The following is a 21496-nucleotide window of genomic DNA, read 5'->3' as shown; positions in this document are numbered from 1 at the left end:
CAAGGTAAAAGCTCCTTTGATGCCTTTGCTTGTGATTGATGAGCCATTTCAAAGGGAAGCTATGGCTATTGTGGGGCCTCTGAGGACCCCAAGTTCCACAGGGAAGAAGTATATTCTAGTGGTAGTAGATTATGCTACCAGATAGCCTGAGGCAGTGGCCCTGTCCTCCATTGAGGTCAAAAAGGTGGCAAATGCTTTGCTAGAGATTTTCAGCAGGGTAGATTTCTCAAAAAAAATAGTGACTGACAGAGGTGTCAATTTCATGTCAGACATGCCGGCTTGTTTGTGGAAGCACTGTGGGGTGAAGCACCTAAAGACCATCCCCAGATTAATGGTCTGGTGGAGAGGTTAAACTCTACACTAAAGACCATGCTATGGGCATTTATGGACTGGTTTAAGAGGGAGTGGGACAAATATTTTCCCCATCTGTTGTTTGCTTATAGGGTGAAGTGACCTCTAGATAGTACAGTTGTGTACACTTACCATAAATGTAGATGTTCAAGTGTATTCACTGTTGCAGTCCTAACCAATGGGTTATCCGGCTCCTGGTAGCCCCTGATTGGCCAGAATAACAAAGGTAAGTAAAAATGATGTCGGCTGTCGTCAGTTGTAAAGGATGTCAGGGCATCCGATACAAAAGGAGGCAGCCGATGTCACTTCCTCAGTCTTTACAGTCAGAAGCCCCCAGAAAACAAGGCTTAAACCAAATTTAGCCAGTACCTTAGGAAAAGAGGAAAAGAGAAAAAGAGGGGGAAGGAGGGAGGGAAAGCAGGACTGCAACAGTGAATACACTCGAACATCTACATCTATGATGTGTTCACAACTGTACTATGTTCATCGTGTTTCACTGTTGCAGTCCTAACCAATGGGTTGATTAACAAAGCCCAGAGAAAAGGGAGGAGGAACCAACAGAATCAAAGATTGGAGATAATGCCCTTCAGAACAGCAGTAGCAAACCCTGCCCTGGCCCTTGAAAACAAAGGCAAATTATAATGCTTTGTGAAAGTGTGAACAGAAGACCATATGGCAGCCTCCAAAATGTCTTTAGTAGGGACACCCCTTAAAAAGGCTGCAGAGGTAGAAGCTGCTCTAGTTGAGTGGGTCCTAACCCCTTGAGGAGGAACCTTGCCATGAAAGGAATAACAAAAAATAATACAATGTGCAATGCAGTTAGAAATGGTTTGCTTATAAATAGCCTTGCCCTGGGCTCCAGGGGCAAAACTGACCAATGACTGAGCTGATTTCTGAAGGTCTTTAGTCCTGTCCAGGTAAAACCTGAGCTGTCTATGCACATCAAGAGAATGTAGGATTATTTCACCTCTATTTCGAGGATTAGGAAAGAAGGTAGTAAGTTGTATGGACTGATTAAGAGTCAGGCTAGAAACCACCTTAGGCATAAAGGAGGGGTTGGTTCCCAGAGAGACCCTATCTGCATGGAAAATAAGAAAAGGTTCCACAGCCATCAAAGCATGCAGCTCCGAAACCCACCTTGCTGAAGTTATAGCCAAGAGGAAGGCAGTCTTCCATGAGATAAACTTTAAATCTGCAGTGGTAACTAGCTCAAAAGGAGGACAAGTGAGTTTCTCTAGAACAAAATTAAGATCCCAGGCTGGAGTAGGCACCCTTCTGTGAGGTTTTAAGTTGCAAGCACCTCTGAGAAACATTTTCATTAGGGGATGAGAGAAAATGGGTTGTTCAAAAGAACAATGAGCAGAAATGGCTGAAGCATGGATCTTGATAGAGGAAAAAGAAAGACCACCCTGAAGCAAACCAGCCAGGTATTCCAGGATCAGAGGAAGTGTAGGCTGAGAAGAAGATTCCCCTCTAGCCTGCATCCAGTGAGACAATCTTTCCCATTTGCTAGCATAGGACTTCCTAGTACTAGGCCTCCTGGCCTCCCTCAGCATGCCAACCACCTGCTGGGAAAGGGAAGAAGAAGAAAAGGATGTTGTCATATGAGCCATGCTGCCAAATGGAGAGACTGAAGATGAGGATGTAGAATGTTTCCCCCTTCCTGAACCAAAAGATCTAGCATCAGAGGAAGATGTCAAGGAGGAAATTGGGAGAGACTGCGAAGCAGTGGATACCAATGCTGCCTGGGCCAGTCCGGAGCTATGAGAATAGTCCTTGGTCGTTCATCCCTGATCTTCAGTAATACTCTGGGAAGAAGAGGAAGAGGAGGGAATGCATAAACTGACAGCGGAGTCCAAGGGAAGGACAGAGCATCCACTTTCCAGGCTCTGCTGTGATGCTGTCTGGTGCAAAAAAGAGGCAGACGATGGTTGTCTGGAGAGGAGAAATGATCTACTTGAGGAGTGCCCCAGCATAGAATGATGCTGTAAAAAACTGCTCTGTTCAGCTGCCACTTGTGAGGATCCAGGGGTCTGTCTGCTCATCTGGTCTGCCAAAACATTGAGCCTTCCTGGAAGAAACTGAGCTAGGAGACGCAGGCCCAGGGATGCTGCTATGGACCAAAGACTCATGCTCTGTCTCCACAGGAGGTAAGAATGAGTACCTCCCTTCTTGTTGATGTACCACAAAACTGTGGTGTTGTCTGTCCTGACAAGCAGGGTTCCTGGAAAAAGAAGATGCTTGAAAGCCAGTAAGGCCTGCTGAACTGCCATCAGCTCCTTTAAATGTATGCACAGGTGCATCTGCTGAGCATTCCAACTTCCCTGTATGCATCTGTCATCCAGGTGAGCTCCCCAGGCATAGTCAGATGCATCTGTGGTAAGAACTTGAGTGGCAAGGGGTGGGCGAAAAGGCATGCCTTTGTTTTGTAGACAGGCTGCTGCCCACCATAGAAACTCTGTCTGCAGACATGGAAGCAGAGGAATTATCACAAACAGGTCCTGTGTGTGTTGACACCAAATGTTCTTGAGGTACCATTACAATTTCGTCACATGCAGTCTTGTATATGGAATCATGAGAATGCAAGAGGCCATGAATCCCAGAGCTTGTAGGTATTTCCTTGCAGAGAGCTGGGACAGGCTTGACAAGTCCTTGAAGTAAACTGAAAGAGTTGTCTGCTTCTCCTGGGTGAGATATATCATCTGGGCGGCTGTGTTCAGACTCGCTCCCAGGAATATTATCTCTTTGGATGGCACCATTTTTGATTTTTCCTCATTGAGAGTGTAACCCCAGGGAAGAGAGACGTGTCTTTACAAATTCTTGATCCTTTAACAGCTGTTCCTGAGAATTCGCTTGAATTAGGCAGTCGTCCAAGTATGGATAAATCTGAATTTTCTTCTTCCTGCAAAAAGCAATGACTGGAGCCAGGCACTTTGTGAAAACTCTGGGAGCAGTAGATAAGCCAAAGGGCAGCACAGAGAACTGATAATGTTGTTTGCCCACCCTGAACCGAAGATAATGCCTGCAACTTTGCCTGATAGGGATGTGCAGATAAGCTTCTTTGAGATCCAACGTTACCAGCCAGGAATCCTTTTCCAACACTGGCAGAAACTGATGCAAAGTGAGAATTTTGAACTTTGGAATTATCAAGAAAGAGTTCAGCATGGATAGATCTAGGATAGGACACCAGGTGCCTTCTTTTTATGGAACTAGGAAAAGTCTGGAATAGAAACCCTGGCCTACCTGCTGAGCAGGAACTGGTTCTATTGCTCCCAGATGTAACAGAGACAAAATTTGCTTTACTACTTCTGCACTTTGGTTTGGAGGAGCGTCCAGGAATCCTTTGGGTACTGGAAAGGAGTGAAAAGAAAACTTGTGTCCTAGGGATACAGTTCTGAGTACCCATTTGTCATCTGTGATGGTGCCCAGATAGTTGCAAAAAGGGCCAACCTTCCCCCTAAAGGACTGTCCAGGCAGGCAAGAACAGGCAGAAGTTGGACAGGGTCAGTGAGAATGTTTAGATTGAGATGCAGGCTTAGAACTTCCCACCTTGGAAGAAGAAGCCTGACAATGCTTAGACCTTTGAGGGGTAGCCACCTGTCCCCTAGAAGATTTGTAACCTCTAGTCCTAGAACAGTTCTGTCTGCTGGTATCAGGGAACATCCAACTCTTAGAAGGGTAATTCCTGCTAAAGCGAGGAGGCTGAACTTGCAGAAAGTCTAACTGTCTGCATAGACTTGGCCTTGTCTTCCATTTTCTTGAGCACTTCCTCTGCTCTGCTGCCAAAAAGACTGTCCTTATGCAAAGGTACATCCAAAAGCTTAGCCTTGACAGGCTCTGGTAGGGGCTGCTCCCTGAGCCAAGCATGCCTTCTAATAACAGAGCCAGTAGCTGTAGCCCTACAGGAGGCTTTTAGAATGTCAAAACCACAATGTAAAGAATGTTTATTGACAAGACTGGCAGAATTCAGCAAATCCTGCATATCCTTACTCTCTGCCAACAGAGGCACACTTGCTATCCTAGACTTAATAGCTTCCAAGGTGTGCGGTTGGTACTTCAGCATATGAAAAAGACAATTAGTAGATCTAATAGCAAGAGTGGCAGAGGTATAAACCTATTTACCCCACCTATCTAGGTTCCTAGATTCCCTGTCAGAAGGAAGAGGATTTTTAGTAACAGTGGCCTTAACTCCTTTAGGGCTTTGAGAAATAACCTCTGGATGAGCCAACGGATTCCTGAAAAGAAACAAATGAGAATCAGGGACTCTATAGTACCTGTCAGGTTTCCTGGGAGCAGGAGGAACAGAATTTGGAGTCAAGGAATTTTCCAGAAAAACATCATCAGCCACTTCCAACACAGGTGGAATAACCAAAGGCTTATGCTGAGGTAAATCCAAAAACTCCCTAATCCTTTTCTTAGAAAAGGGATAATCCTGACTTTACCATTTAAAATACTCCCTGAAAGTATTTAAGTATCACCAAAAGAGAAATCTTCTGGAGGAGAAGCAGAAGGGATGGACTCCTCTGCATCTGAATCCTCAAAAGGAGAGAAAGCCTGAGAAACTTCCTCTTCCTCAACAGAAATGCTAGAAGTATCCGAACCTGAATAAGACAAAGCCTCTGGAGAGACATCCCTACCTCTTTTTGAAGGTCTGTGAACCCCTAGAGTCAAAAGATCATCAGCCATTTTAACCATATGAGAATGAGGGAACGACAGGAAACTGGAACCTATTTCTTCACAGGCTTACGACTGGAAGATTTACCTGAAAGTCTGAAGGACTCAGGAGGCCTGGCAACCACTGAAGTTGCAGTCAAAGTCGTCGGTATGAGCTTGCTGTCGGAACAAAGACCGGAGGCCTCAGACACTGGAGTCACCTTAGCGGCTCTGGATCCAGCTGAAGAGGAAACAGGCAGAAAGTCCAAAGGCAAGATGGAAGCTGGAGGCCTGGGGGCCTTTGAAATGGTCTCAACCAAGGCCTGCGTTTGAAAATCTGAAGGCTGCAGGGGCTGCAAATGTGCCTCACTGGCTACCGCATGACTGATGATCAACTTAACATCATCAGAGGACTTGACCTTTGGAAACCTGTCGCGGTCCTTATCCTTATGTTTCTTTGGGATATCTGAAGCCTGAAGATCAGTGGATGCCATACTGACAAACTTAGGCCAAACTCCAAAATGTTTAGCTAAAAGCTTAGCCCGACAATGAATAGTATGCGGATTAAAGGAGGCACAGAGCTCACAATTAGGAACGTCGTGGTCAAGGCCTAAACAAATAATACAATAGGAATGAAAATCTCTATGGGGAATCTGCTTTCCACATGTAAGACAATTATTAACATTTTCTGACATTCGTTAAGGCATGAAAAGAGGATCCCCAATAGGATACTTAGCTGTAGTTGACTTCAACTTTGTAGTTGGAAACAAAAAAGGTAAACTGCCAACCGGCACTTGTGCAAGAAATGCTTCTGCTTCGGGCTCTGTGGCAAGGAAGACTGAGGAAGTGACGTTGGCTGCCTCCTTTTGTATCGGACACCCTAACGTCCTTTACAACTGACGACAGCTGACATATTTTTTACTTACCTTTGGGATTCTGGCCGATCGAGGGCTACCGGGAGCCAGATAACCCATTGGTTAGGACTGCAACAATGAAACACGATGGACATCTGATTCACAGTGAGTGGGAGGGTGAGTGTGAATCCCACAAGGAGTCTGTTTTGGCATATGTCCTAAACCTCAGGACAAGAATCAGGGAACTCATGGGCTTGGTCCAGGAGAACCTGGCAGAAGCCCAATAACAGAAAAAGGTCTGGTATAACAGGAATGCTTGAGATAGAGAGTGTGCTGGGGGGCAGCATGTTATGATTTTCATTCCTGTTAGACACAACAAGCTGCAGGCAGCTTGGGAGGGATGCTTCAAAGTGGTAAGTAAGATGCGTGCTGTTAATTATATGGTAAAACTGCTAGGCAGGGGCACAAATTGTACCTTGTTTACACCATGAAACTTTACCATGATAGGGAGGCCCTTGTGCTAAGTATTTGCAGTAGAAGGTAGAAGTCTGAGAGGGATCTATGGCTACAGGGAGCCAGCCAGCAAAATGCCAAGCTACTAAGGTAAAGCCTAGGGCTGCAGGCATATGATATGTCTGTGCAACACTGTACTGGGGTCAGCAATGCCAAGGCAGCTGGAATATCAATACAGGGAATGGGGTAATGTATTCCCAGATAGGCTCATCCCTCTCAAGCAATGTTTCTCAAGGGTCACTTGAAAAAATAGCTTGAGTATTCAAGTGAGGAAGAAGTGTGACACAAGGGAAATACTGCCAGCACAGCTATCTGGAATTTTGTAAATAATTATGTAATTTGTGAATATCAATATGATTCATATAAGATGCTTGTGTTACAAATGTATTAGAACTATATGCCATGTGTATATCAAACTTGTTTGTGCAGACGTGTGCTGAAAAATGTTTTTGCAGAGTGTTTAAAATGTAACCACAGTGCACCCTACTGGAAAGGAACAGAAATGTACATGCACTGTTAAAATATATACATTTAAAGAGTTACAACAGTGGAAACTGGAACACAGAAGGTTAACTTCAGTCTAGCAAAACTTCAGAAAAACAGCTGAAATTAAATTATCTTATGGTTAATATGGTATATTTCAAGAAATTATGTCATTATGCAAGCTATCCCAGCAGTAATATTTGAGATATTAATTTGAGAACTTTCTGAGAGAGACACAGCATTCTGTATTTTGTCTTGGACCCAACAACATCAAGATCCACTCATCACATCTGCCTTGCTCTTAAGTAAGTTAACTAGGGTATAGTAATTCTCTTAGATACAGTTAGGAATATAACAAAGCTTAGTTTAGATATTTTCTTCATTTATTTCAGACTGTCGTGCAATGTTGTTTTAAATATTTCCTGTGAGCTTGAACTCTGATGTCACTGTAAATATATATTTAGCATTGTTCTTTTATTATTTATTATTAATTATTATTAAATATATTTAAACCTTTCATTGCGGCTGATTTGTGTAGAGATATTTAAATTCTGAGAGTATTTGCATATTTATTTGGTGACACTGTGGTGAGGCCACTCCTAATAGCCTTACTCTTGGTCAAACTACCATTTGTATTAATAGTAACATTACACAGTAAGATTGGACACCCTTTGTCAAGGGCCCTAAAGTAGCTGATAAGGAGCTAGCTGATGGCAGTGATAACTACCTTATAGTCTGGGCAAAAGAAGGCATAGCTAATAAACCTGTGCCAGCCTTACCCAGGTGTGTGTGTGTGTGTGTGTGTGTGTGTGTGTGTGTGTGTGTGTGTGTGTGTGTGTGTGTGTCAGCTACTTGGGCAGGGACACAAAGCACTGGTTGGACAAAGAGTGCGCTGGAGGTCTTGGCTTGGCCACTCAGCTGAGATCTCAACCCTGTAGCTGTGCCAGTAGGGAGTCTTATTGGGGATCTGGAGAAAGAGGGGAAACCAGCCCTGGACTGACTGTTGTCTCTGTGTGCTCTTAAGGGCAATTGCACTTGATTTAGAGACCTGCATCTGGAAATACTGTGTGTGTACTTGTCATCCTCCGAATGTACTTCCCCAACTATTGCCAGTGGTGAGGATTGAGGCTCCTTGATTACTGGTTCAGTGGTGGGTCATCACACTCACTTCTTTCCAAGTGGCTGCCCAATTCCAGATTTTAGAATTTTTTTTACTGCCTCTAATTTGAGAACACCAGATTCAAAATACTATTCTTTTGCAAGTGAGTCACTGAATTAGATGGCCTTAGCATAGATCCATCTTTGGTGTAGCTGTCAATGTGCTTCATTTAACAGGAGACATGCAAAGTTCCTCCACTAACCACATCTTTTCTTTCTTCGGTATCCTGTGACTGCTATCTACAATTTTTACTCCTGATGAGGAGGCGGTTTCTACAGAATTCTTGTAAAGAATATGCAGTAACTTTCAGTCTCTAGCTTTTGACACATACTATCGCCTCTCCTTCTTGTCTCTTTGTTGTGGTGCATCAATTTCTTGCTTATAGGGAAGGTTACACTTCCACCTATCTGGCATTCCCATCTTCTCTCCCGTAGACTGCACATCCTAATATCATTATATCACATAGAGGTTTTTCTGCATACCATGTTTGTTACCTCTTAATATCCCTTGACTGTGAAAGCCAATAGTTCTAACAGTTTTGCCAAGACTAAGTCTACTGGTACTTTATAGCTCTGCTTCTTATGTTTTGTCTTGATATGTTGTTGCTTTAGTAATTGATATATTATGTTTGCCTTTTTGCCAGATTTATCAGTAGTTTTCATTGATACTGTTTGCATTATTTGACTTTGTATAATTTGTATGGAAGCGGACACATTTTTATAATGTTTTCCTTGGTCTTCCCCTGGAACAGTTGAAATGTTTGGCAATTACACATTTAAATCTGCAATCTAAGATCTTAAAAACACTTCCACATAGATGCAGACTATGATGCTGCAGTAAGAATGTGTCACACCAGCTGGGTATCTCCTCATCATTGAAGCTATGACCCTCACTGGGATGTGGTCAATCAATTGACAGCTGTTTCCTCGACTGCTAATAAACTGGTGACATTGTGTAGAAACACCTTTTGGTGACACTGGAGTTTTACATTTTCTCCTCTTTTGTGCAACCTTGGAGTAAGTATATACAATTTTGGTGGGGGTGGGGGTGGGGGTGGGGGGTGATATGCTTACCCCCTGCAAAAACTTTTTTTTTTTAAGGATTTCAACTTTAGGCATAATTTTTCAACATATCTGCACTTCAAACAGCTGTCTGTAGATTAACATGAATCTTCCTGATCTATAAACTAGTTATTTTGCCATTTTATTAATCCCATGATGTGAAGTACTATGTACTCATTAATCCACACTGAGGTAATACCTCCAAGAATGTTATGGTCTACATTATCTGCATTAAGTCTGTATGTAGCATATAAAATTAATCCTAATGTGCAAGGTTCTTCCATTGGGCATCTGTTCTAACAATTCACTCCATGATACTCTCTCCATGGTACCAGGCAGGCATCTTTTCTACCTGCACACTACTCCTCCTTTAAATCTTTTCTCCAGCACTGGAGTCCCTCAGTGCAATTGCTTTGCTTATTTCATTGCATCCTGTGACACCCTATAGTTTTGACTTTGGGGGATTCCAGAATCCTTCATGGCCTCTACTTTGATGCTGGTAGACAAGCAATAACATTTTTCAGGACAACATAAAAACTCTGTTGTGGTTCAGCTGGATAAATGCCTGAATTTTGGCATGGAAATAGCGACTCATACCAATATCTTTACCTTCCAGGAGATCTTTGTATTCGGCAAACTCTGGTGCCATGATTGTGCCATTTGTTTGTCCTCGACTTTGGTCATCTGCATCATGGCTAGTTATGGAGAGATGTGAGATACTTTTTCTTTTAGCCCAGTGAGATACCTTTAAGTGGGAAAAAACAGTGTTTCCCAGAATGCCTCACAGAAAGCTGGTGTCCCACAACCACTGTACTGGATCACTGCTATCTTTTTCTTTCCAGCTGTTTTGCATGTTGACTGGCATTAGCTAAAGCTTTGAAAAGCTAACAATGATTATTCCAACAGATGAACCTGAAAAAGTTAAAAGTGACATGCTGGTAAGGTTGGTACATGCTTAAGTTTACATTTTTGCTTTCCAAATGCATTCAGCATGGCACTATTAAACTTCCTTAAACACAGCTCTAACACCGTATTATTAAAAGTTATTCATTCACTTCTGGCATGCTGAAGAGATGTGCCTCTGTCTCTGAAAGAATATGTTTCTATCCAATAATGCAGTTATTGGTTTATGTTGCAATATATTTTGTTCTGTAAAAGTTCCACTGATCAATGTTTGGATGTAGTTTAAGGCACATGAACATTACTTGGTTTGCTAGCAGTTTTAAAGTAAACCAAGAAAAGCTGCACACCTGTCACAGATTTATCAAAAACAATCTTCATGATTTAGCTCATCCTTCAGGCAAGCACTGATGTCCCACCTCTTGTGTCTGTGTTCATATTATTACCCTGGATGATTTTAAAAGTTATTTGGTATCCCATTTGTATCATGTCATGACTATCATAAAAGCATTGAAAATACAAGGCAACTGGGTCATGTTGCCAATTACTCTTTGCCAGTACCCACCCTTACACTTTACCCCCTTTTTCAAGGAGTGATAGGGCAGTCATGTTGGGGTGAATTTATGAATACCCTTCCAATGGTCTAATTCTGTTTTAAAGGAAAATAGCATGTCACATTGCTTGATCTAGAGTGAATGTTTGTTCCGGAAAAGAGGTAGTGGCGTGTTGAATCTGTCTCTCGACCATAATTTGTTTATTTGCTAAAACAGGTTCAGATCTCTGGTCCTAGTGTTCACTGGATTGCTTGATTTGTGGAAATATAAGAGGTCTTGAACTGCTGGATCCCTCATGGCCCCAAAATCAAGGCACAGATCACCCTTAAGGACTCTATAGGCACTGACTACAGGGACAGAGCTTCCAGGCTCTCCTGGTAGCACAGGTCTATTAGGTCTGTGAACTTTTTTGTTAGGAAATTCGGGGGTCTCTCTGACTGTCTAATATGTTTAGTAAGATACTTCCTAAGGGAGGACTGTATTCTATGATGGGCCTGATCAGTGTCGTATGTAGAGGATTAAGTACTTTTTTGGATCTAGAGACCCTTTGTAATCAGCTGCACCAGACAGAATGATTTCCTGACCACTGTTGTGGCATACAATTGAAGGGGAGGATATTATATATCCATGTTTCAATGTCTCTCACAAAATATTCATTTTGGAGAGGGTTGTCTATATTAAAATCAGGGTTTCAGGATCATGTACCACACACAAGTTGGTGCAAACTGGTAGTGATTCATAGTCCCATGTTGCACTGTAATGCAGGGAGTACAAATGTGCCACAGAAGATTTACGCAATGACTGCATTATGATATGCAAATGAAACTGGGTGGGGAAATGAAATCCTGTTGATATGGTAATTTATGTGTGGTGAACATAGTAGTGATTCATAGTCATATGAAGGTGAAACTGTACAGCAATTTGCACCTGGCTATAAAAAGCAAAGCAAACCAAACATTTTGATGGTTCAGATAATGAGAAAGACATGAGTAACAGAATTTGTCATGCAATAGCACATTTTGGTGATTATTCAGATTATGAGAAAGCTAGATATAACAGCATTTGTCAAACAGTAGCACATTTTAGTGATTAGCATCACCGATTGTGCGTGTATGCAGAAGGCAGTGTCTAACTCTGTAGGAAATGGTATCATCAGTAGGTGACAAATCATAATTTCACCAGTAAGGAGATAGTTGGCTGCTTTAAAGTACATTGGGACATTATACATCTCTTGGGTTACATAGCTTGCCCACAGAGAGAATATCTAGAAATGTGTGGCTTTCCCAGACCTGTGAAGATCAAAGTATGTGCAGCTTTTTCTGTTTCAGCTACAGTATACTTCCAGAGACTGACAAGGGAGCATTAGGTTCTACCTTTAGAACACTCAACAAGTTTTTTCACATAATGCCCCTAGATATGGAGGAGCTTATATAGTTTCTTTGCATATACCCAGAAGAAATCTAACATGGTGAGTGCTTACTACAACATCATTAACCTTGCTGAAGTACTGAACACCACAGACTGCACACATGTAGCAATAAAAGTCATACCTTTCCACTGTCACAAAGCTTTGTGAACAGGAAAAGTTACTGTGCCGCGAACTTCCAGGTACGGTGTGATACACATGCAATCATAATCAATGTGTACACACAGCACATAGGCGGTGCTTGTAATTAACATGTACAGGTTAATTGGGTCATAAGTAAGTACTAGGCTAGCTAGCCTTGTGGGCCATTTTAAACCTAGCCAGTTTTTCTTTTTGTGATTGAATTGACCTATCCCATTTGGTTAGAAATTGGCCTTATCCATCCCATGGTTAATAATTATATATTACTCCAATGAGAATAAATGGGATCATACCACACATAATTTGAGGGGACCCATGCATGGGATAAAACATTTAGGAAATGCCTCTGTCTATTAGTAGTACAGGGGCAGTGCTGGAGTAAATTTTCTGTTTCTTATCTCTAGATCCAAGTTGTGCTTGAATATGGACAGATGAATTTTGTAATATGTGGATGAGGAGTCTGTTCCAGAGCAGTGCTTTCCTCGGAGACTTATACCTATTTCCCACCAAATAGTTCTGTTGATATTGGAGAAGAAGTTTAGATCATTAGACTGAGTATTTCTGATGCCATTTGACTTGCTGATGTGTGGTAAATCCATAAATAGTGGGTTTGAGGATGCCTTGTATGCCACACAGAGATGAGATTGATCTAAAGTCCTTGATAGCTTTTGGAGAAAGTATTTTAGGCAGGAAAATTATGAGGGACATTTTTATGGCAGGAGCACTATTCCTGTTGTCAAAGAGAGATATTATATATGTGTGTGAATAGTTTGGCAATTTTATCTACTACTCGTTTTATGAAGGTTTTATGTAACTGAATGATTCTGGAAGAGGATTTTTTTAAGATTTTTTCGACAGATTGATGGCTTCTTTAACTGAAATCTCTTTATAATGGAAAGTTGCTCCATATTTATATATCTATATCAAGATTAAAATACAAGTAAAAGCATAACTATAAAACAAAGAAATCCTGATATAGCCATTACTGTAGTACTAAAATAAGTAAAAAAAAAAAAAATAAAATAATAACTGATGCTTGACTCATTTCTTCAGAGCTTCACAACGCTTGGCCACCACTCCACTGGAGATACTTTGATATGGTCAACTAGCAGCCTTAAACAAGTCTTTTAAGTACTCATTTACTGTTTTACATTTGTTTGCTATATTGTGAAGTAGTTTACTTGCTAAATTTACACTTATTTTGGCTATTTTTGTTATCTAAAGTTAGAAAGCTTTAGTTTATATTCTAGTGGTTGTAAAGGGTTACCATGTTTATTTTGTACTTCTGATTACTTAAAGAACCTTACAGTATGCATATATGTGATTGGACAGAGTGCTTTATGCATTTATTTTGAATTTCTCTGTCTCTATAAAGTAGTCATGTTTTTGTAATGCTGGCCATCGTCCAGAGGCAATTTGCAGCATCATCTTTAAATGCAGGCACCTGGCACTTCAGCCTTCTCAGTAAAGCCAGCTCCTATCCTTCTTGAGTAATTAGTACTTTGCAGTTGCATAACGAGACCTTATTTTGTGCATATAGTAGAATTTCTCTTTGTGTTTAGACTCTTTGTTGTTTATAATTTAGACTTTCATTTAAATTCCAGTAGCGTATACACACACACACACACACACACACACACACACACACACACACACACACACACACACACACACACCAGAAAAAAAAAACATAACTTTAAATGCTCTAATTCTTAAAAATAGCCTACCTAAACCACAAAGGCCACCAAATGTAACCAAGATAACAAGTGCCCTCAGCAACTTCATGAACATTCAACTCAAGCAACTCAGAAAACGCCCACCAAGAAACAAACATCTGTAACTCACAGTGTCTCTAGTCAAAAGCCCATGACAAACCACCGTACAGTCAAACACCCTAGTCATAGAAAACACCATTGTGAGAGACACTGATGTGTAACGCACCAGGCTGAGCAAGGAGAGCATCATGCTTAGCTGCCTATCAGGTGCCAGGATCCGCCACATCATGTATTTGATCGCCACGTGTCTACTATTGTAAGAAAGTCCTTCTTCATTGCCCAGCTTATTGGTAAGTGTATGATGATGAGATCCAGCAAGGTGATTGTCCAACTGTATTTTGCATTTATCAGGCCAGTTATAGAGTAGAATGCCCTTTCAGTATGCACCTGTCCAAACACTTGACACAACTTGAGTGACCCCAGTGCTTTCAAGGGTCTAACTCATAAAAGCTAAGCCAATTGTCTCAAAGCCCTATCCCTCTTTTTGTTATTTTGCAGGTTACTGGAGTGTAATTTCTGCATCACTTACAGAGCCTCTGCTGATCCCATCCTTCCAGACCTACTGCATATCCGCAATCCAGTAGTGGCAGAAAGACCCACTCATGAGATCTTAATCTCTTCTGCAGTAAATAGAACACGCTGGAGGGATAGGTATGTTTCCCAGAGAATACCACTTCTCTGTAACTGTCTTCCTCTCCATGTAAAGCAAAGTACATCTTTTACTCAAGTTAAATGTAATCTGAATGAATGGCTGGGAAACTGCAACTTCAGCCTTGGTTTTGTACCCTTGTTCCGTATGGATAGGGGTAACATGTCTGCCTGGCCCTGGGTTATTCATTTTTATCACACAAAGGGCTCTGGGTAAATTGCACTTAAAATATTTGGGCTATTAAACCTTTTGGGAATGTGTGGCTAGGCTTCTGAATTTCATCAGGAATTACTAGCCTCGTAAATGCCTATGAAGCTATAAATCTAAAAAAAAATGTTTAAATCTTGCCATAAAACTACAATGGAAAACCTACTATGGGCCATCCATTCATAAACAACTACAGAAACTACAAATGCTGTGCTCAGTAGAAGACTTGCACAATTATCACAATCCACTGAAAGGAATATGAAATGGCTTATAGCCTGCATAAAGCCATAAACTGAATACATGGATATCTGGTTTATTTAATAAAATATCTTGTACTGTGGAGTAACAAAATACAGCTGAGGGGTATACAGAAACACATTATGCACTGTGCAATCTTATTTTTTGCAAGATTGTTCAGTACATTATGAGGGATGTACCATGTGATTTCAAAGATAAGTGGCTTGAAAACTCCGGCAAGTAGCAGTATAACAATGTCCTGAAAAACAATACATGCAAATGCTGTAGTCCATGAGGGTGCAACTAATGTAAATTAGCCATGTGCTCTGCCCTAACAGATACACAGGGATTGAAGAAGCATGGCAGAGTGATTCAAATACATGATGTACCATCTCATTTCAAAGCAGAGCAGTATGGGATGAATATGGTAGTTTGATGGTGAACATTACTATCTGTGGCAACACTGAGTCTGTTGTTGTTACAGAAGGTAAGTACTGTGTGTGTGTGTGTGTGTGTGTGTGTGTGTGTGTGTGTGTGTGTGTGTGTGTGTGTGTGTGTGTGTGTGTGTCACAGTTGATTCAACTGCCTTCAGTTTCTTTGGAGTGTGTGTGTGTGTGTGTGTGTGTGTGTGTGTGTGTGTGTGTGTGCGCGTGTGTGTGTGTGTGTGTGTGTGTGTGTGTGTGTGTGTGTGTGTGTGTGTGTGTGTGTGAGTGTGTGCGTGCGCATGCGTGTGTGTGCATGAGTGCATGTTTGTGTGAACAGCATGTTAACTACTGTATCACTGCACAGGTAAATATTCTTATTTTTTAATCCCTTACAAAAGCCTAATTAGCATGTGATGATGTATATCATATAGGGACATTCCTAGTCGTGCATAAACATGTGACTATGGACCAGATTCCAAAAGACTTCCTCTTGGTGTAAGTGACATACTCTGGTGTAAAACCTATGTATAAAGCAGGCCTATGCACTGACTGCAAGTCTTCTAGAATTGGGCCTATATGTGTATGAACACCTGGCTGGGGTGTGCCTTTCTGTGCAGTATAAGTAGCAGTAAGCAAGCATGGAATCTCTCTCCGGTCTGGTGTTTAGTAGAAGTCAAAGAGTATCCTTAATGTCTATATTGTACTGCTTTAAATATTCAGGAACCTTGGCTGTTCTTCACTGGATCTTATCTTGGTCCCTTAAATGCTATGTTTCCTCCTCCACATATGTGTTTTACCCTGAACATCCCCTTATATCTATGTTCACCTAACAAGGTTAGTGTGCTTTCCTTCAGCAGTGTTCTTATTACTGCTCCCTTCCATTGTACATATAAACATTCGATTATGTCTCTTATTTTTTTTGTTATTTTAAGTGCAAAATTCAAGTTATTGGTTGCAACAATCCATAGATCATCTTGGATGCTTCTTTTTATTTATATGCCACAGTAAATCAAGACTGGCTTTTAGTTCATTGGTTTTACAACCTATTTTCATGTCTTCAAAGTAATTTTTTGCTACCGTTATACTAAACTAACTTCAGGAACTCATCAGAGAGTTTATGACCTTTCCATTTTCTCTGCCACCTTCACCTGGATTCTCTGGAAGCCATTTAGTAATTTTGTATTGTAAAGCAAAGCAGAAAACACAACAGATAAACAATGTTTTTCATTACTCAGGCAAACAACATAATTGTCATTTTTTGATAATGATAACGTGGACTCACAGAACTTAAGAAACAAACGGAAATCAATGTTGCATGTGAAGCTTAAATATTATTATAACCTTACCTCATCTTTTGGTATATCACAGAATGAAGACATGGTATTTAAACTTGTCTGTGACTGGCTGCTAAGACCACTATCCTCCTTCTGAAATTCTGCATCCAAAGACTGTACAGAGAGCAGCAGGCCAGCTCTGGGTTTTAATGACTTGGGTCTTTCTGGGGCTTCTGCTAATCCTTCTATTGGGTAACTGCTACCAATAGATATCAGTGATGTGGCACACATTTTATTTGAGTATCGAAAGCTCCTACGTTGAGAGCTTGGTCGTGGACTTTGAGGTTTGGGGCTCATTGGTCTTGCAGGCATATCTTTACTGTCTACATTAGTAGGCATCTTGTAGCTGGAAGGGCTTAACTGACTGCACAAAGTTTGTTGATTTCCAGAGCTTAAAGGAGATTTTAGACCTGACTCATCTGTAACTGTTAAAATCTCTAGGCTGCTTCTACATGATTCTTGTTTTGGTAGACTAGGACTAGAGCTTTTTATGTTCAGACTGCTGGGTGGTTCTCTTTTCTCCTTAATGGTTTCACAAAGATTTTCCTGAAAGAATGGCACTGAATTTTCAGAAACACTAGATATTTCCATGGTAGTTTCTGGGTTAACCAATGTTGGGGAAACTTGGTGTTCTTCCCTGTCTTTGGCTAATCTTTCAGCATATTCACTATGAACTTGCCTGTGGCTTCTAACAGCAGTAAAGCATTCTTGTGGAGGAGTGTTTGTTAAGCTTGTTGTTGGGAATTTCTTCATTGTGTTTGATTCCTTGCTTTTCTTGAACTTTTTCCAGCTCATCTGTCTTGATTTGTTCTCATCACTGTTATTTCTTGCCTGTGTCTTTGAATTCTGATCTGTATTTTCTTTTTCTGAAGATCTAGGTTCAAAAAAACTTGATAAAGATTTATGAGCTAATGCTAACTTCATTCTAAAATTTGAAGCATCTGTGCTTTTGCTCCTTTTGAATGCATGGTCCATTGATAATTGCTTTGCTGAAAAGTTATGTTCAGCTGTAATATTAGGTGTAGTACCACAATTGACTGCTGTGGCTGTTTCTTCAGTATGTTTTACATCTGACATACCCATTATCTCATGGGGATTACCAGAATTTTCTATGTCAATTCTACCAGTTTCCAAAGCCTTTTTCATACTTTTGTTTATTAAGTTTCCTCTTTCAAATGCCCCGTTATCTTCATCTGAATTGTCCGAAATATGTACTTCCTTATTAAGTCTTCTCTTAGATCTTTGACTAATGTGTGTTACAGGGTGGGAACTGTTTAGGTTTTCAGATGCTATACACGCTACATTTTGATGACCTCCATCTAGCTCTTCAGCTGAGGATGTTCCACTGTAGCTTTCTCCTGTTTGGCAATCTGAGGTGGATTTATGTTTCCTAAATGCTGAAATTTTAGGGAAAACTAAAAATTTAGATGATTTTTCCTGACTGATAGTCCATGTTTGTTTCTGAACAGCTTTATGAAGGCTGCTGTTGCTGCCCAGTAGTTGATAAAAATGTTTGTCCGTTTCCTCATTATCAGTACTCATTTCAGCTGAACCTGTTGAGTTAGTATCTTGATTAAATTGGCCTGAGAGTGCTGACATTAGCTTATCATGGACGCAACTATCTCCATTTTTCTTTTGCCCAAAAAGCGTGTCTTCATCCTCCCCTGTTTCAGGAGGTGCATGGTCTGTTACTTGCGTGTTATTTGGAATGTGACTGTTCTTTAGTTGATTTGCTGATAGCTGTATCAGAAAGGATGACCTGTCATGAAATACACTCGTATCAATGAGCTCATTTGCAAAATCATCCTCAACACAAACTTCACTTATCGAACCCAGTGATGTTAAAGAATGTTCTCCTCTTTCAGTAAAATGTACTTTTGACTTCACCTCTTCTTCCACATTATCCTCATCTGTCCTTAATGTTTGATTTGTCTCATCATCTAATTCAGAAATGCTGGGACTTTTTTCAGGTCTGCATTGCAAAATGGCTGTTGTGTTAGTAGCTTTGATATTAGTGAAAGAATTATTCTCTTCAGCTGCAGAACTCCACTCTGTCTTTTCATCAGTTTGGGATCTATTCTCAAATAAGCATTTTCTGTTATAAGCTGTATCTTCTGTGGCTTCAGGTGAAGTGAGTTTTTCTTCATACTTAAAATGTGTTGTAATTTGGCTAACTGCATTGTTTTCATCTGTCCACCTTTTAACACTTTGGCTTGTAAAAGCTGCTACAACATTACTATGAGTCTCTGTCGTAGCTTCAGCACTTATTGGAAATGTGTTTTGTTTTGTATCAGTATCTCTTGAAATACAGTTCACACTAGACACCTCAGTAATATCACAGCTGCTGTTCAGAGGATCTTCATGAACTGCGGAGAATGAGTTTACACAGTACCATTTTTCATTGCTTGGTTCAAACTCTGCTGGGCTCAGTTTATGTAACTCTGAATGTCTAGATGTCTGAAGATGTAAGCATTCATCTAATATAAGACTATTTTGTAACTCGAATTGCACAAAAGAGTTTGAAACAATTCCTGCTTCTTTAGTAAGGGTTCCATTTCGATGAATATTTTTCTGTGCTAATGACTCATTTTCTCCTGTCTTGCAGGATTCTTCTCTAATCTGGGATGGTGGTTCCTGCAAATTGCTTTTCCTAGTCTTTTGACTTCCTTCACAGGATTTGTCACTTGAATTTTCTATTGGTTTTGAATTGCTGGTGGTGGTACTCCCGACTGGATCTGCGGTGATCACGGATGCAAATATTGTTTGTGACCAATCTGATGTGACATGAAATTCACCAGGAAAATCACTGCTAGTGTTCTTCAAACTGTAAACTAGTGGAGAAATACTTAACTTTTCATCAAAAATATTATTGAAATCATGTGTTTCTAAACTGGGTCTGCAAATTAGCACTTCATCATTACTCAACAAAACAGAATGTTTCCCTAATTCCCGCTCAGAATAAATATGTTCTAAATCATCTTCTCTTTCATTGACACTATTTTGTTTTTCAAAAGTAGGCTTTAATGAGGTTTGTTGCAGCGGCTGAGATGCAGAACCAAAAGAAACAGATGAGTGAACTTTGTCTTTGAATTTGTCTGTTTCTGTTTCACCCTGTGTAGTTATTTCAGTGTCAGTCTGTAGACATGTACCATCAGTTGAGAAACTTTCTTCAGCACAAGTTTCTCTTGTATTTAAGTACTCACTAGTCTGGACTGGCTGCTCCTTAAATATAAAACAATTTTCTTCTATTTCTGTTTCAGCAGTGGTCTTATCTGACGACAAGCTACCCTTATTGTATTCCTTACATAAATTCAAGTCTTCTTCCAGTAAGTGCGCGTCTGATTTTTTGTTGGTCAGTATGATAGTTTCTTCTGTAGAATGTTCCACTTCGGATTCTGTCTGTAGAAAACTGTGCACACCCTCTGGGATAACTTGAACTTCCTGTGCACTAGTAATCCCTTCAGTGAGAATTAACTGCACAGATGAAAACTCATATGGCACACTGCTCTGAAATCCAGTGTGTTCTTGACTAGCTGAAGCACCTATTTGATTACTAGATGACGTGATCTCTGGATAAAACTCATGACAATTAGAAGCATTTTCATCATATGTCTTGACTGGTTTTCTTACCTCTGGTGGAATGCTTTCCAGTATGCATTTATCAAAAGTCACACTACAATCTGGTTCTTCAGTCCTTACTTGAGCATGTTCTAGAAAACTTCTCAATGAATGGCTATTAGAATCAAGGTAAATGTCATATGGTGGCTGATGTGGCTCAGTTTCTTTTGCTTCAGAAGTTGTGCAGATTTCTGAACATGTGGTTTCAGAACTTTCACTGTTTTCAGCGTTTTCCTCTACATCAATTTGCCTCAAAGTGGATGAGGCTAAACAACTCAGTGAGACAGTACTGTATTTTTCTAAAACTTCTCCACTGCTATGTATATCGAATTCCTGACCGACATTTGTTTCTGATGTTGCTGTTTGTAAGTCTGTTGTTTGTATAGTAAAGTAAATATCACTGTTGAGAGAATTCCAGGCAAATGTTTCTAGTTTCTGTTCTAAATATTTTTGTGAAAGGTCATTGTTTGCCAAGTGCTTTGATGCAGTACCGAACCCTTGAACAGTGTTGCAGAGATCATCACTGGTCAAGTGCTTTGATTCAGTACCGAACCCTTGTACATTGTTGGACAGCTCATCGTTGGTCAAGTGCTTTGATTCAGTACCGAACCCTTGAACAGTGTTGCACAGATCATCACTGGTCAAGTGCTTTGATTCTGTACTGAACCCTTGGACACTATTGCACAAATATTTAGTTTCATTTGCAGATGAATCAGCTATTAATTCTTCTCCTATGTCTGTTTCAATGCTCCAGACTTCTGTTTCTGCATCACTTTCAAATACATCATCTTTTATTATGTCAGACAGATTTTCACTGTGGTGGGAGTATGTCTCAAAGTAATCTTCATCTGTATTGTCTACTGAACTTGAAGACTCCTCAGCACCAAGGAGACTTGGTCCAATAAAGCTGTTGTCTTCTGAGCAGTCATTGTCACTGGAAGACCCATCTGTTGACTCTGAGATCTAAAGAGAGAAGAAATTCCACTATGAATTCTGTGAATCACTTGCATTGTACGAAGTCTAATGCATCTGAAATCAATGGTGTCATGTATATGTAAAAAGACAGAAGTACGGACAAAGTACAAGGGGGTATAGTCTAAGCTGCGAAATTAAGAAGGAGTAGGACTTGAGCTACATATAAGATTAATCAATGTCT

At 40.5% G+C, this 21496-nt stretch overlaps 1 protein-coding gene across 1 annotated transcript in view; it reads right to left on the bottom strand.

Annotated features, from left to right (window-relative positions):
• ARHGEF4 (Rho guanine nucleotide exchange factor 4) overlaps positions 1-21294 on the bottom strand; it is a 1506374-nt gene extending 1485080 nt beyond the window's left edge. Inside the window, exon 1 of the mRNA XM_044070170.1 lies at positions 16735-21294. Within this exon, the coding sequence (XP_043926105.1) occupies positions 16735-18321 (1587 nt within the window). The 5' untranslated portion in view covers positions 18322-21294. The remainder of the gene's footprint in view (positions 1-16734) is intronic.
• Between the last annotated feature and the right edge of the window lie 202 nt (positions 21295-21496).

Source organism: Protopterus annectens, chromosome 4.part1 (assembly GCF_019279795.1).
Source record: "Protopterus annectens isolate FY-2018-M chromosome 4.part1, PAN1.0, whole genome shotgun sequence".
NCBI classification, from domain to species: Eukaryota; Metazoa; Chordata; order Ceratodontiformes; family Protopteridae; genus Protopterus; species Protopterus annectens.
This window is presented reverse-complemented; position numbering and strand designations above follow the sequence as displayed.